Below are 17,004 nucleotides of genomic sequence, written 5' to 3'. Positions count from 1 at the left end.
CTCTTGCAGAGAGCCTCGCGCATTAGCGATAACGCCGGGCGGCTGGCGCCCCCTGCCCCGCTTTTCGCGGCCGCCATCTTGCCGGGGGCAGCGGCGGCTGTCTCCATCGCCTGCCCCTCTCCTTCCTCCCCCGGCCCGGGGCTATCGGCGGGGAGGCGGGACCACAGCGCGCCGGTGAGCCTTCACGCCCCTACTGTCTCCGCACTTGTGGCGCGCGTCTCCAGTAGGATCCCCAAACAACCCCGGAAAATAACCAACGGAGATTTGGCGCCAAAAAAAAAAAAACCCTGCACGAGGGAGGAGGCTGGACCGGTGGGGTCGGAGTGGGCGGGGCGTCTCGGGGGGCGGGGTCTTGCGCGCGTGCGTTCGCTTCCCTCCGCGGGCTCTGGAGCAGGGGGCGGGGCCCTGAGGAGGCGGGAAAACTCCATTGTTTGGGGCCGGGCGGCTCGGGGAGAGCCTCGGACAGCCGCTGCGGGGCGCGGTGCAGCCTGCTCCGCCCCGTCTCGTCGCTCGCCTCGCGCCCTTCTGCTCCCAGCTAGCCTGGTTCTTCGGCCTGTGGTGGAGAGCATCTTGGTTCTTTAGACTTTGGGAGCGTTGGCTAGAGACTTGGCTGCTTCGGGGGGATTTTATCGGGACGCCGAGCATCTTCCCCCAGCGCTGCGTCGAGGTCCTCACTTGCAGCTGCTAGTGTTTGGTTGCCAGGTTAATGGGCAGCAGTGTGCGCGAAGTGTAGTAGGAGGACCGGGCAGAAGATAGGACTGCTTTGAAGGCGGCACAGGGCCCCTCACAAGACATAAGGCATTTCTTGAACAGTGAGGGGAAACTCTCCGTTAATTCGAGGAAGCAAGTGCTCTTTTCCATCCAGTAGGTCTGACTTCCCAATCTTCCCTTGTTTTTTAGGGGCCTGGTTTTATGTTTTTCCTCCTCTTGTGCACTTTAGAAGTTAGCTTCCTTCTCTATAAATTATAGGGAAAGGGTGCTGTGAGGTTTTTATGGTTGGTCCTCTTAGGGGCTTACACTCTGTTAGTACATTTGCAGTTACCAGAGGTTTACTTATCTTTACATGCTCTACTTAACCACTTTTTGGGTCGTTTCCCCGTGGGTTCATGTTGAGCAGTGGTTCTCAAACCACCTCAGAATCGTCTGGGAACTCTTGGGAAATACAATTTTAATTTCAAACTTCATTTTCAACCTCTCTACCCGTTGATTTGAGAGGACTGGAATAGATTGGGTTTGGGAGTCGTGTGGTATCTATTATAAAAAGAACTCCTTGCTTGAGAGCGATGCTCAGGAGACCATTTTTCGGTGCGCTAGACAACTCGAGCAGTCATGATTCCACTTAGAGGAATCTTTGCCCTCTACAGTACTTAATAAAAGCGATGTTTTTTTTAAAGATAAAATCATGCACTGAATATCTCTTGCAGATTTTCGGGTGTTATCTGTGTCTAGCCAAAGTTAGGTTAATAGTGAACTAGTCTCCAGCTTCCTGGCAGGTCATAGACAGAGAAAGTTTACGTATGTACGTCTAGAAAGAAAAATAAACCATTTAAGTTCCTCCTACCTTAAGTTGCAAACTGAAACTGAGCGATTGTGGGTATTGAGTGCTTTTTCGGGGGCAGTTGTATGTTTGAGTGCTTTCTTGAATGTCTTTTTTTGATCTATGTGAGTATACCGTGAAGTAGTTATCTTCCTTTTGTAGATGAGAAAAACCAAGATTAGAATGGAGAAATAATTGACAAATTAATTGGTGGCAGAGTCTGGATTAAACTCTAGTATTTCAAGTTTTTATTCCCTCATTACCTACCAAAAAGCTTGCCTGAGAGGAAATGACATGAAAACCTAATTAGCTAGTCTGAGAGCAATAAAGACAGCATTCCTCAGTTAAGTTGGTTGGTGGGGCTATTCAGAGTTGAAGCCTTTAAGGGGAAGGGTAAAGAAGATGACTTGATTTTAGACTGTCATAAGAATACACATTATAATTCCAGTACAACCGTTGAAAGAATAAAAACATGTATAACTTCCAAACCAGTAGAGAGAAAGAATGGAATGAGAAATAAACCTCAATTCAGAGTTGATTTTGATAGCAGCTTCATTGCTTAAGTAGTGATGTTGGACCACAGTGTTATCATCTGTAAAAAGCTTCAATTTAGCTTCTGTTTCCTCATGCCATTTAAACAACCTTGCTAAAGGTAATCAATGATTGTTTAAATGCTAAATCAGTCCATGTCATTATTAACTTTCTAATTAATTCTTAACCTTTTTCTTTGTTTCAGAAGATAGAGAACATAGCAGTTTGTACTGCAGTGACCAGGAGGAATGAGAAAGCTCAGAAAGAAGTCTTGTGTGATACATTGAATTTTGGGCTTAGCTGTCTTATAATAATTCCTGAGCTGCCTATTTGTTGCTTTAGAGGAGAGATATCAAAATGCAAACAAGCAGTTTAGCTCAGTAATCCTTAGAGTAAAGTTCTGGGGTTTATCATTTCTGTTTTCACACCTGGTTTGTTTCATCTGTGTTGGTGTGGGGCTTATTTTGGTACTTAGTATTTTGCTGTTTAAGATTAAGATAACCTCTTGAGTAGATTTGTGGATTTATGATGAATTAATGTCATTGTAATTAGAATATGTTTGTGTGAAAGATTGAACCAAAATATCTGGGTACCTATTTTTTGGTGAAGTGGAGGAGTTAGGTCAGTATATTAGCTCAAATGTGTAAGTGGGAAGAGTCCCTCTGGTGGACCTCCAAATAATTACCATTTTTAGAAGACTGTTTTAGATGAATTCTGTTATTTGATAATGTCAAGGTGCTTTTTTGACGTGAGGGGAAAAGGTTAAGGCAGAAAAATAAATGGAATAAGTATGTTGAAATTATTTCTGAATGAGATGAGAATGATCTTATATTCTTAAGACAGTTTACTCATCACATCCATTCACCTTGATAATGCTTATATGCATGCCTAAAAGTATTCTTCACTTAGCACTTTAAAAACTGAGTTCCGTCCTAAAGATTCCACAAAAAACCTGTTAGAACTAATAAATGAATTCAGCAAAGTTGCAGGATACTAAATCAACACAAAAATCAGTTGTGTTTCTATACACTAATAATGAACAATGTGAAAAGGAAACAGTTCCATTTACTATACCATCAAAAGAAGAAAATACTTAGGAATAAGACTGACCAAGCAGGTGAAAGGCTTGTACAAACTTGTGGTAAAAACTACAGAACATTGCTGAAAGAAATTAAAGACAGAAATAAATGAAGAGACATCCCCTATTCGTGAATTGGAATGCTTAACATTGTTAAGATGTCCACACTACCCAAAGAGATCTCCAGGTTCAACACAATCCCTATCAAGATCCCAATGGCATTTTTTGTGGAAATAGAAAAGTTTATGATAAAATTCATATAGAATCTCAAGGGACCCCCGATAGCCAAAACAGTTTTGAAAAAGAACAGAGTTGGAGGACTCATTTCCTGATTTCAGAACATTACAAAGCTCTGTAATCAAAACTATGGTACTGGCATAAGACAGACAAATAAACCAATGGAATAGAATAGAAAGCCTAGAAATAATAAATCCTCACATATGGTCAAATGAACTTTGACAAGTATGCCAAGACCACTCAATGAGAAAAGGGCAGTCCCTTCAATAAATGGTGTTGGGAAAACTGGATACACGCATGCAAAAGAATGAAGTTGGAACCTTAAGGATCTTGCACCATATACAAAAATGAGCTGAAAATGGATTAAAGACCTAAATGTTAGACCTGAAACTATAAAACTCCAAAAGAAAGCATAAGGTAAAGGCTCCATGACATTGGACGTGGCAGTAATTTATTGGCTATGACACCAAGAGCACAGGCAACAAAAGCAAAAATAGGCAAATGAGACTACATCAAATTGAAAAACTTGTGCATTGCAGGGCACAGTCAACAGTGAGAAGGCAAAAAATGAAATGGGAGGAAATATTTGCGAATCATACATTTGATAAGGGTAATATCCAGAATATATTAAAAACTATATTAAAAACTACAACTCAAGAACAAAAAAAATAAAATAATTCGATTAAAAAGATCAAAGTGGGCTGGCCCTGTGGCCGAGTGGTTAAGTTCGTGTGCTCCGCTGCAGGCGGCCCAGTGTTTCGTTGGTTCGAATCCTGGGCGCGGACATGGCACTGCTCATCAGACCATGCTGAGGCAGCGTCCCACGTGCCACAACTAGAAGGATCCACAACGAAGAATATACAACTATGTACTGGGGGACTTTGGGGAGAAAAAAAAAATCTTTAAAAAAAAAAATGAGCAAAGTACTTGACTAGACATTTCTCCAAAGCGGACATATGGCCAAGAAACATAAAAAGGTGCTTATTAACATCACTAATAAGAGATGTAAATCAAAACCAGGATGAGATATCTCACATGCATTAGGATGGCTCCTTAAAAAAAAAAAATGCCAGTGTTGGCAAGGATGTGGAGAAATTGAAACTCTTGTATACTGTTGGTGGATGATAGAAAATAGTATGGGGATTTCTCCAAAAGTTATAAGTAGAACTACCATATATGATCCAGCAATCCCACTTCTGGGTATATATCCAAAAGAATTAAAAACAGGATCTTGAAGAGATGTATATATTTGCATGCCCACATTCATACCAGTGCTATTCACAATAGCTAAGGTCTAGAAGCAACCCAAATGTCCCGTTGATGGATGAATAGATAAGCAAAGTGTGGTATATACATACAATTGAGTATTATTCAGTCTTTAAATGAGGAATTTTTTTTTTTTTGGAGGAAGATTAGCCCTGAGGTAACTGCTGCCAGTCCTCCTCTTTTTGTTGAGGAAGACTGACCCTGAGCTAACATCCGTGCCCATCTTCCTCTGAGTATATGTGGGATGCCTACCACAGCAGGGCTTGCCAAGCTGTGCCATGTCTGCATCCGGGATCCGAACTGGCGAACCCCGGTCTGCCAAAGCGGAACATGTGAACTTCAGCGCTGCGCCACCAGGCCGGCCCCGAAATCAAGAAATTCTGGTGCTTCAGTGTGGATGAATCTTGAGGCTATCATGCTAAGTGGAATAAGTCACAAAAAAGTTACAAAAAGACGAGTGGTGTGTTTCCACTTAGACGAGATATCTAAAGTAGTCAAATTCATAGAAACAAGGTAGAATGATGGTTGCCAGTGGCTGGGGGGAGGAGGAAAAAGGGAGTTGTTTTTTATTGAGTATAAAGGTTTAGATTTGTAAGATGAAAAAGTCCTGGAGATTGTTGTCACAAAAATGTGAATATACTTTAATACCTTTGAAGTGTATACTTAAAAATGGCTAAGGTGGTAAATTTTATGTTGTGTCTTTTTTACCACACACAAAAAAGATCATAAGCATGGGATGAACAAAAAATTGGCTTTTCAAATGAAAGGGAAATACTTTTCCTTCTGGAAAAAAAATTAATATTTGGGGTCATTCAAATAAAGATTCGTAATCCTCTACTTTTTTTTTTTTTTTGGTGATTCTTTTTTTTTATTTTTATTTTTTTATTGAGTTATTGATAGGTTACAATCTTGTGAAATTTCAATTGTGCATTAATGTTTGTCAGTCATGTTGTAGGTGCACCACTTCACCCTTTGTGCCCACCCCCCACCCCACCTTTCCCCTGGTGTCCACTAAACTGTTCTTGGTCCATAGTTTTAAATTCCTCATATGAGTGGAGTCATACACAGATTATCTTTCTCTTGCTGGCTTATTTCACTTAACATAATTCTCTCAAGGTCCATCCATGTTATTGCAAATGGAATGATTTTGTTCTGTTTTGCAGCTGAGTAGTATTCCATTGTATATATGTACCACATCTTCTTTATCCATTCGTCTGTTGATGGGCACTTAGGTTGCTGACTTCAGGCTCTTTGGATAAATACCCAGTAGTGGGATGGCTGGATCGTATGGTAGTTCTATGTTTAGTTTTTTGAGGAATCTCCATACTGTTTTCCATAGTGGCTGCACCAGTTTGCATTCCCACCAGCAGTGTATGAGGGTTCCTTTTTCTCCGCAACCTCTCCAACATTTGTTGCTATTAGTTTTAGATATTTTTGTCATTCTAACGGGTGTAAGGTGATATCTTAGTGTAGTTTTGATTTGCATTTCCCTGATGATCAGCCATGATGCGTAATCTTCTACTTCTTAACCTTCAGTTCCTTGTTACTAACAAGGTCAAGTATAAATTGTGGAGTTAGTGGAAAATAATAAAATTTGCAAAGAAACATCTCGAGAAAACCAAAACTGAGGTCCTTTTGTTTTTCCCATTTAAATATGCAGTGGAAATTTTAGTTGGCAGAAAGAAGCCATGTCCTGAGTCAAAAGAATTCTATTAATTGCAGATCCCTGCTTTTTAATTTTAGATAGGTTTTTTTTTTTTTTTTTAAGGAAGATTAGCTCTGAGCTAACAATCACTGCCAGTCCTCTTTTTGCTGAGGAAGACTGGCCCTGAGCTAACATCCATTCCCCTCTTCCTCTTCTTTATATGTGGGATGCCTGCCACAGCTTGGCTTGACAAGCGGTGTGTAGGTCTGCACCTGGGATCCAAACAGATCAACCCCGGGCTGCTGAAGCCTAATGGGCGGACTTAACTGCTGCACTACTGGGCTGGCCCCCAGATAGTTCTTTTTCAACATTAATTTCTTTTAGGTAAAAGTACAAGGCAAATCATTGAACTTTTAAAAAGAAATTTACCTGTCAGTTTTTCAGTACATTTTATTGAAGTATAACAATACAAAATGCAGAAAAGGTAAATGTACGGCTGAGTGAATTTTCATAAAGGGAAGTTAGAAACAAAACACTATATGGAACCCGGAATCCCCCTTTTAGTCATACTCCTCCCACCAAGTGCAGCTCTTCTGACTTGTAAAAGCACAGATTAGTTTTTACTGGTTTTGAACTTTATATAAATGGAATTGTTCAGTATGTAGTCATGTTTGGCTTCTTATACTCAACATTATGAGATTGATCCACATTACATGTTCTTGTACTGTTTTCTTTCTTTCTGCAGTATAGTGCTCCATTGTTTGAATATGCCACACTTTATCCATTCTATCATAGGTGGACATTGAACTTGGATTTATTTGTAAGGGTAACTTAAAACTTTCTAGGGGGAATGACAGATGATGTTAAGTTTCTATGATGATCAGGACTCAGGAAAACTGGATTCTGTTTCTGGCTGCTGCTGTCGCCCTTGGTTTTCTCATTTCCCGTGATGGCAGTAGTGGGGAGCTTCTACAAGTTAACTAAGATTCATTCTTTTAGGAAAATTTTGTGAAGCAGTTTTCTTTCCTCCCCGGTTACAAGCATATTTTCCCTATGTATGTTGAGCATTTGTTTTAGTTACTAGAGGTACCTTAGTTAAGGAGACATAAGAGGTCTCTGCTCTCAAATGGAGCTTCCACTACTGGGATAAAGACAATAAACGTATAGATTAGAGAATGTTGGTGAAAAAGTGCTATGCAGATAATTATTTTAGTTTACCCTATTTTACGGTGATGTCAGAGTAACTGGGTGCGTATTTAGATTGGGTGATTATGGATTGTCTCAATGAGATATGAATGACAAAGGGACCAGCTATATGAAGATTTAGCAGGGAAACTTCATCTAAATAGGGATAGCAGAGGATATGGATACCTATGCAAGCAAGTTAGGTTTGGTGGTTAAGGAAAGGAGCCTTCCTAATTGTTCTTTTTGCTCAATGAAGTGTGAGATAAGATCCTCCAGAAGTAACTGGGGAGTAGAGTATGGTATAGGAGATTTGAGGAGAGAAAGAGTCATTTTGGAGACTTGGGTGACAGATATTCTAAGGAATGTGGTAGGATTGCCAATGTTGTTCTTGTTTTAGATTTGTGGCCAGAATTTAAAATGAGTCCAGTCAGTGCTGTTGTATGTTTCCTTCAGATGTTCATTCAGCTGCTCTGCTTTAGCAGACACAGAATAGATGGCTGGAAGTTGAGAGTTCTTGTGGAAATTAAGAGTTTCCAAAAGAAAAATCTGAATAGAATAATTTCTTCACAGAGTGAGGGTTTATGTGAAGGAAAAAAATATTTTGAAGATAAAACAATTTGGAGATTTGCTTTTTATGTCTAGTTGTCTAGCAGCAACTACCTGTTTGGTCTCTTCTTGATGCTTCCTCTCCTTCCCCTCAGATAGCAGTGTCTCCTCTGCAATCAAACATCTTAAAGTGGATGCATTTAAAAACATTTTCTTTATCACATATCTCTATTTAGCTCCTGTCTTTGGTTCTTCCCTTCATAGCCAAATTTCTTTAGACAAGAGTCTGCATTCCTAGTCCCTATTTTCTTCCCTTCTGTTTGCTTAATTTAACCAATGTATTTAATATATATTTTAATGCATTAGGTTTTAGAGATGAGAAGGTGAATAATATCTCAGTTTCTTGTGGTCATTAGGTCAAAAGAATAGGACAGATGTGTTCTGAGATTATACACATTTGTTCAACCTGCCTCAATCTGACTTCTTTTTGAAAACTTTGTGCCATTTGAACAACATCGCTGAAAGTAATCATTGATCACTAAATGCTAAATTTGTCTTTTTCATTCTTAGCTTTCTCATTAGTTCTTAACCTTTTTGCTGTATCTGATACCAGACACTCCCTCCTTAATTTTGTTTTCCTTTGATACTACCTCCATTTCTTCCTATCTCTCTGTTCTTTCATTGTTAATAATTGCTAGAATATATTGACTCCTTATGTGTCAAGCATTGAACAAAGTACTTTGTGAACTTTCTCATTTAATTTTCAAAACAAATCTTATGAGAGAGGTGTTGTTAATTATGGTTGAGGAAACTGAGGCACCTCACTTGCCAAGTGGCAAAGTCACTTGCCCTAATCCTATCCTAGTGATTCAGAATTGATCACTTATTTTAGCACATAATTGATTAGGTGCCAGGCCTTGTGTTTGGTGCTAGGATACAGCTAGGATAAGGTGGATGTGGTTTCTTTCCTTAGAGCTTAATCCTGATGGGGAATACAGAAAGTCAATAGGCAATTGGAATAGAGTATGAGTTATAATTGGGTCATTAGGTTACTAAGTCATCTGTGTAATTGGGCAAGTTGCCTCTCTGTAAAATGGGATTATAGGAATATTGCCACCTGCCACAAGTTTTTTTTGAGAGAACTGAATGAAAATAGAATAGGTACTGCATGTGCTATGTCTGGAAGTCAAATGTTTGCTCTGAATTGCGTATTGAACGTTGTCCATTTAGGTGTTCCTCAAAATCAGCATATGTAACCCCCTCAATTTTCACTAATGAATCCTGTTCTCAAACCTTATTTTGGTTGGATAGCACTGTTTCCCAACCTCAGAAATAGAATTCTGGACTCCCTTTCCTCCTTTTCTGATTTCCAAACAGTCACCAGTATTTAGCAGTTTGGTGTTCTGTAGCAGTGCTTAGAAATGTTAAGCATAGGGGCTGGCCTGGTGGCTGAGTGGTTGAGTTCGCACACTCCACTTCCACCCGGGGTTTCACCAGTTCGAATCCCAGGCACGGACATCGCACCACTCGTTAAGGCATGCTGAGGCGGCATCCCACATTCCAAAACTAGAAGGACCCACAACTAAAAATACACAACCATGTACCCGGGGGGCTTTGGGGAGAAAAAGAAAAAAAAAATAAAAAAGAAAGAGAAATGTTAAGCCTAGAGGGCCAGATAGGAAAAAGTGAAGTGGTGGGGATTGTAGTGAATTCTTCTCCCTTAAAGTGACTGGTCCCTGTTCAACTTCAGCTGATTGTGTGAGCATAGTGGTAGATACTCCAATTTAAAAAAATATTTTAAGGGGCTGGCCTGGTTGCATAGTGGTTCTGTTCGCGTGCTCTGCCTTGGCAGCCTGGGGTTTGTGGGTTTGGATCCCAGGCACAGACCTACACACTGCTCATCGAGCCATGCTGTGGCGGCATGCCACATAGAAAATGGGGGAGGATTCGCACAGGTGTTAGCTCAGGGCCAATCTCTGTCACCAAAAAGAAAATAAAAGTAATAAAACTTTGTTTTTATTTTGTTTTGTTTTTGCCATCATTTCTTTAAATATTTTCCTTCCTACTCCATCCCCCTCAATCCCTTCAGAGAATCCAGTTAACATATGTTAGTCTGCTTAGTGTCTCACATTCACAAAGTTCTGTTCTGTTTTTTTCAAGTCTCGATATTTTCATTTTGGATAGTTTCTACTGCTGTATCCTTAAATTCATGAATTTTTTCTTCAGGGTCTGATCATTGTTAATCCTGTAAAGTGTATTTTTCATCTCCAGCAGTTTGGTTTGGGTCTTTTTAAAAAATATCTTATTTTTCTCATCATCATGCTAATGCTTTCCTTTACATTCTTGAGCATGTGGAGTATATTTAAAATAATTGCTTTAACGTTCTTGTCTAATTCTGTCATCTAGGTCACTTTTGGGTCTCTTTCTGTTGGTTACTTTTTTTCCATTATGGATTTTAATTTCCTGCTTCTTTATTTGCCTGATAATTTTTTTACTTATATAATTTATTAGATATTGTAATGTTTGTTGGGTACAGAATTTTTTTTATTCCTTTGAATATATTTTGACTTTGTTTGAGATGCATTTTCTTGGAAACAGTAACAGTAACCTCAGTCCTTTTGAGGTTTGCCTTTATGTTTTGTTAGGCAGGTCTGGAATGGTCTTTCGTGCCATTGCTAAAGTAGTACTTGATGCCCTGTGTGGTAGCAGGTCTGTCTACCCTGGCTATGGGAACATGAGTTATTCTAGACCCTGTATGATCTCTGAGGATTGTTCCATCTACTCCTTTCTGGTGGTTCTTTCCCACGCCTCATTTTTCTTGTGCATAACCCGATCAGGACTTAGATAAAGACTGGAGGGAACCCTCTGCAGATCTCTAGAGCTCGCTCTCTCCTCTCTATTCTGTCCTGTAAATTGCCGCCACCTAGACCTCCCCAAACCTGGAACTCTGTCTCCTCACTTCTGTGAGATGGACTCTGTTTGGCTTCCTCCTGTATGCTGTGGACAAAACTCTCCAGGCGGTAAGCTGGCGATACTGGTAGGGTTCACCTCATTTGTTTGCCTTCTCTCAGATCACTGTCCTGTGCTACGAGTTGTTCAGTGTCTGAAAACTAATGTTTCATGTATTTTGGCTGTTCTTTTTAGTTGTTTGAGGTGGGAGGCTGAGTCTGGTCCCTGTTCACTTCCACCATGGCTAATAGTGAAAGTTAAATAGTATTGCACATCACCCCTTACCTGTGTGGGGTACAGAACATTTCGTGTGTTCCTGTTGCCACTGGTGCCTGAATGTTTGTAGCATGTATGTGCAGCATTAATGTGTTTATTTTTAGTACTCATACTCTTATGGGACATTTGTGTTACTACTTCATTGTGCTAGTTTGTGAACTTTCTGTTACTGGTCTGCAAAGAGAGAAGTATAAAAATCTGGAGTAAGCATTTTGAAACAAAGAAATTTGATATTTGACATTTCTCTTATATAAAAACCCATCTGCTACACATTGGAAATAAAAAATCTAGTCCTTCACTCACAGGTAACTTGAGAAGCTCTGAGAGGATTTGGTCAGAATAACCTCTTAGTGAAATTTTGAACATACTATGATAGAAAGTGTTTGTAGATAAAGATCCAAGGCCATTCCAGGGTTCTGGGCAGATTGCCTGCTTGCTTACCTGCAGCTGGAAGCACTGCCTTTTAAATTATGCCTCCTCCCTGTGGCTCTGTCTGTGAAGTCTCTGCTTATTTTCAACTCCATTTTTTCCCCTTTCCTTAGGGCTTTTCATCAAACTAGTAGACCAGTATAATATCCACAAAAGGATCAGTAGTTGGGAGCAAAGATTTTGGATCCTGCTGAAAGTAACTGACAACTTGTTGTCTATAAAGCATGTTCTAGAACTCAGACTCTAGTACTCCCCCAATAGTCATTTAATCTCCTCTCCTCTGCCTTTCTCTGTGCTTCTAAACAAGTTGTCCCCTCTGCTTTAACTGTTTTTCTTGCAGACTCTCCAATGCTTAGCACATACTAGGTATTAAAATGTCTGTTTAACTAAATATTTATTGAATTGAACAAGCTAACTTTTCATTGTTCATTTGTTTCATCCATATTGCATATATTGCACATCTATTTTCATAAGTTTGGTGTAGCTAAATAAGAAAGTCCAAATATGTAAAACTAATTGACTCTGTCCTGTTTGTGTGTGTATATTTTAACTTTTTGGGGCGTTTTCAGAAATGTCTACTGGAGAGCCCTGTTCTCTCCTACAGCTTTTTCTCTTCTCTCACGCTTGTAGCTCTCTTGCTCTCTGTATTCCACTTCTAATTTATTCCTTCTGAGGTGTTATTAGTACTTGGTAGTAAAGTTACCCCTTCCCCGCTGTGCTTCCCTTTTCTCTATTTCACCACAGCTAACAGCACTTTTGGCGCTCATTTGAGATGTAGTGGTTCTTGATTTAAGCTCTGGTGTGCTTTGGGGGCACACATACAAATGATATATGTCCTTGTCTGAATATTGCCTTTGGGATAGAGGTGAAAACCAGTGGTGGAGCAGGTAAAAATGGCAAAGATTTAAATTAATATCAAGTTCATGGTGTCAATATATAGGGTTCCTTAGTAATAACTTAAGTCAACCCTGTCTTAAAACCTACCTAAGGTACAATTGTATTGTAAAGAAAAGGTAAATAATTCTTCCCGCTCATTTTTAATTTTCAAAATAATTCAGTGGTCTCTTGTCTTTCTCCAAAGATGACTAATAATTTTTTTGTTTTTGTTTGTATCATTGAAAACTCATTGATTTAAATACGTTCAAAGTTTTTCAGTCCGTTTTAGTTATCTTTGTCAATGCTCAAATTGACTCTCTTGGCTAGTGGGATTTTATTCAGGGTGGCTCCTGAGTGTGCTTTTGTAATTTTTTGGTAAATTATTATGAAACATGTCAAATTTATAGAAAAGTTGCAAAAATAGTACAAAGAACTCTTCCTATGCCTTTCCTCAGATTCTCCGTATTTGCGTTATAATTCCTTTGGCATGACCATAAGTAGTTATGATCCCAAGTAATATTAGATATAGCTTTGTTGCTTTCTGGCACAAAATTGTCCCAGACTCACCTTTGTACTTCCCCTGCCCTGGCTTAGGATTTACTGTTTCTCAATAATTGGTTCCTATTAGTGGGAAATGGATTTTCGGGAACACAGTCTGGCTGCAAGAGGGTACTCATTTCTACTGAGTTGGTCATTATTTCTAGATCTTTTCAGTAAACACAACTATGAAATGTTTTAAAGATTTATTAGCATTTTTCAAAAATGAATGTTCTGGGAAACTTTGCTTCTTCCTTTTTTAGAACCATAAACCTTATTTTTAGTGAGCAGTTTTGCAGAATGAGATTTTTCAGGAATGCAAATGTTGCATTATAACAGAAATATTTCATTCTCTTCTATCTGATCATAAATCCAATCTTCCATCTGATCAAAGCGAGGATGTGACTGTCTTATTTATTGTAGTATTTCTCATGCCTAGCAAATAAACATTTAACAGATATTTAATGGGTAAGGATTAAGTTTGATAGTGTAAGTAAATATTACTTTTTTTTTGCAGTAAGATTGGATTATAACATCATACAGCTTTTGGATGTACATCATAATATATTTTGAATTCTGTGCGGATTACATCATGTTCACCACCCAAAAACTAGTTATAGTCCAGTAAATATTACTTTTAAGATCTTAATATCATTTGGGCATTAGCTCTTTTGGCTTTATGTTTTTCTTTATTTAATTTCCAGGCTTAAAATAGCCTCCATTTTTACTTTTTTCCCCTTAATTTTTCATTACAGAATTGAAGATGATGCTCCTGCTCCTTCTACCTCTGCAAATAAAGTGGAGAGGTAAGATTATTTACATGGTACAATTTTAGATTTATTTGTGTATTTATTTATTTTGCTGAGGAAGATTCGCCCTGACCTGACATCTACTGCCAATCTTCCACTTTTTAAAAATTAAAAAAAAAATTTTTTTAAAGATTTTTATTTTTCCTTTTTCTCCCCAAAGCCCCCTGGTACATAGTTGTGTATTTTTAGTTGTGGGTCCTTCCACTTGTGGCATGTGGGATGCCGCCTCAGCATGGTGTGATGAGTGGTGCCATGTCCGTGCCCAGGATTTGAACCGGCGAAACCCTGGGCTGCCGAAGCAGAGCATGCAAACTTAACCACTCGGCCATGGGGCTCACCCCAGTCTTCCACTTTTTGTTTGTGAGCCACCACCACATCATGGCCATTGACAGATGAGTGGTGTAGGTCCATGCCTGGGTACCAAAGCTGGGCTGCTGAAGCAGAGTGCGCTGAACCTAACCGCTATGCCACTGGGGCTGGCCCCAATTTTATATTTTTATCTGGAATATAAACTATATAACTTGAGGGCAGTTCGTTTCATTATATTTAATAGATAACAAGACTGAATATTAAGGTACTTGTCTGTAGTTTAAAGTATGGAGTCCAGACAATTGATATCTTCAGGGTTTTTGCATTTGCTTAAAATAGTAGAAGTGAAAGTTATTTAGTTTTTCTCTTTACTCAGTACATGCCTGGCAAATGCTAACCTATTTTTCTTTGAATACTTTTACTGATTTAGGTGTCTATTTTGTAAGATTGCCATTTTGAATTTTGTTGTTATTCTAGTTTAAAAGTTCTAAATTTTATATTGAGCCCATATCTACTTCTGCATAACTTCTTCATCTTGATGGGACCAAAGTTCTTAACCAGAGGTAAGCATAATTAACTAGGAAGCTTATCCAAAAGGTAAGGTGCCTAGGTTGTACCCCTAGAGATTTTATTTAAGCTTGAGATAGAATTCAGGTTTGTGTCTTTTGGAAAAGCTTCCTGATAATTCTTAAGCTCACTTAGGTTGAGAATCACTGTTCTAAAATCTGTTTCATCCTTCTGCAGAATATCTGCACATCTGTTTTTAACGAATCTTTAGGTTTTTTGTTTGTTTTATTATTTCATGTTTTTCATGTTGTGGTCTTAAATCCTCTTTTCATCTTGGTTATTTAAACTGTGTCTTCTAGAAATACTACGTAATGATTTGTGAGTCAGTCTGGTTTTGTGGAAGGAGGGGTACCACTCAGGATTGGTCCTAAACACACATTCATGTAACCTTTTTAGAGGGTTATTCTTGGATATACCATAGTTTTTAAATCTCTGGACTGAGCATAAAGTGTAAATAGAGCTTGGCTACCTGACCCCTACAACACAGTGCTGATATGGAATTAGCAATATTATAAGCATTTATGATTTTTTGAAGAGGATGATACTGATTCTGAGACAAACATGAAGGTTGGTTGGAGAAAGCATGACTAGGGACCGGCCCGGTGGCACAGCTGTTAAGTTTGCACGTTACACTTCTGCGGCCTGGGGTTTGCCGTTTCAGATCCCAGGTGCAGACATGGCACCGCTTGACAAGCCATGCTGTGGTAGGCGTCTCACATATAAAGTAGAGGAAGATGGGCGCGGATGTTTGCTCAGGGCCAGTCTTCCTCAGCAAAAAGTGGAGGATTGGCAGCAGTTAGCTCAGGGCTAATCTTCCTCAAAAACAAAAAAGGAAAAAGCATGACTAGCCTCATTATAAATTCATATTGACCTGAAGTGGATATTTAGTACTATCTGGCAGTTATAGCAACTTATTTTCCCATTCTGCTGAAGGACTTTTTCTTAACATTTTCTTAAACATTCAATACCATCACCTCTCTTCTTGCTCTTACTTGATGATTCTACTTTATTTATTTATTCCTGATTTTTTCTCCCCAAATCTCCCCAGTACATAGTTGCATATTTTTTAGTTATGGGTCGCCGCCTCAGCATGGCCTGACGAGCAGTGCCATGTCTGTGCCCAGGATCCGAAGCAGCGAAACCCTGGGCTGCCGAAGCGGAGTACACGAACTTAACCACTTGGCCACAGGGCCAGCCCCTCTATTTTTGTTTGTTCAGTGAGTAAGCAATAGGAAGAGAAATTTCTTAACACTCTGCCATAAATCTGTACTACATATTCTCTTTTGGACGTCAGTCCATGCTCTTATTCAGCAGTTCTCAACGTATAGTCTGTACACTGCTGGGTCCCCGAGACCCTTTCAGAGATTTTGCAAGATCAAAACTATTTTCATAATAAGGAACACCATTTGTCCTTTTTACTGTATTGACATTGGCACTAACGGTGCAAAAGCAATGGTGGATAAACCTGCTGGCCCCTTAACATAAGTCAAGGCAGTGGCACCAAACAGTATGAGTAGTTCTTTTGTCGTTCTTTACCAGTTTCACGTAGGAATGTCCGTGATATAAAATACTACACCTGTTTCACTTAAGAATGTTCGTGATGAAGTGCCTCAAGCTAAGTTTATTCTCAGCCCTTCACTTCATGGCTTTATATTTTGTATGACAAAATTGGAAATATGGTTACTAGATCTGCATACTGAAGTAGGAATGATTGTTGTCTTTAGGAAAAGCACTCATTTGATTGTTTGAATGAAAAATTGAATTTTTCTTGGAGTTTTAATAGTCTGTCTAGTTGATAGTTCGTGCTTTTTCCATCATATTTAAGATGTATTTGCCAAACTCAAAGTTACCAAGATTTTTCTCCCATATTTTCTTCTAGAAGTTTTATGGTTTTAAATCTTAGATTTAGAAAGTCTATGATCTGGGGCTGGCCCCATGGCTGAGTGGTTAAGTTTGCGCGCTCTGCTGCAGGCAGCCCAGTGTTTCGTTGGTTCGAATCCTGGGCGCGGACATGGCACTGCTCATCAAACCACACTGAGGCAGCGTCCCACATGCCACAACTAGAAGGACCCACAACGAAGAATATACAACATTGTACTGGGGGGCTTTGGGGAGTAAAAGGAAAAAATAAAGAAATCTTAAAAAAAAAAAGTCTATGATCCATTTCAAGTTAGTTTTTTTTTTTTTTTTTTTTTTTTGAGAAAGGTTAGTCCTGCGCTAACATCTG

General features: G+C 39.2%; 1 protein-coding gene across 5 annotated transcripts in view; it reads left to right on the top strand.

Moving 5' to 3' along the window:
* Positions 1-17,004, top strand: part of NASP (nuclear autoantigenic sperm protein) — a 53,022-nt gene that overhangs the window by 22,504 nt on the left and 13,514 nt on the right. For all 5 annotated transcript variants that reach the window (XM_070260050.1, XM_070260048.1, XM_070260051.1 and 2 more), the window contains one exon: positions 13,848-13,898. In XM_070260050.1, coding sequence (XP_070116151.1) covers positions 13,848-13,898 — 51 coding nt within the window. The remainder of the gene's footprint in view (positions 1-13,847; positions 13,899-17,004) is intronic.

Source organism: Equus caballus, chromosome 2, assembly GCF_041296265.1.
Source record: "Equus caballus isolate H_3958 breed thoroughbred chromosome 2, TB-T2T, whole genome shotgun sequence".
NCBI classification, from domain to species: domain Eukaryota; kingdom Metazoa; phylum Chordata; class Mammalia; order Perissodactyla; family Equidae; genus Equus; species Equus caballus.
The sequence above is the reverse complement of the archived record's forward strand: the minus strand, read 5'-3'. Positions and strand labels throughout refer to the sequence as shown.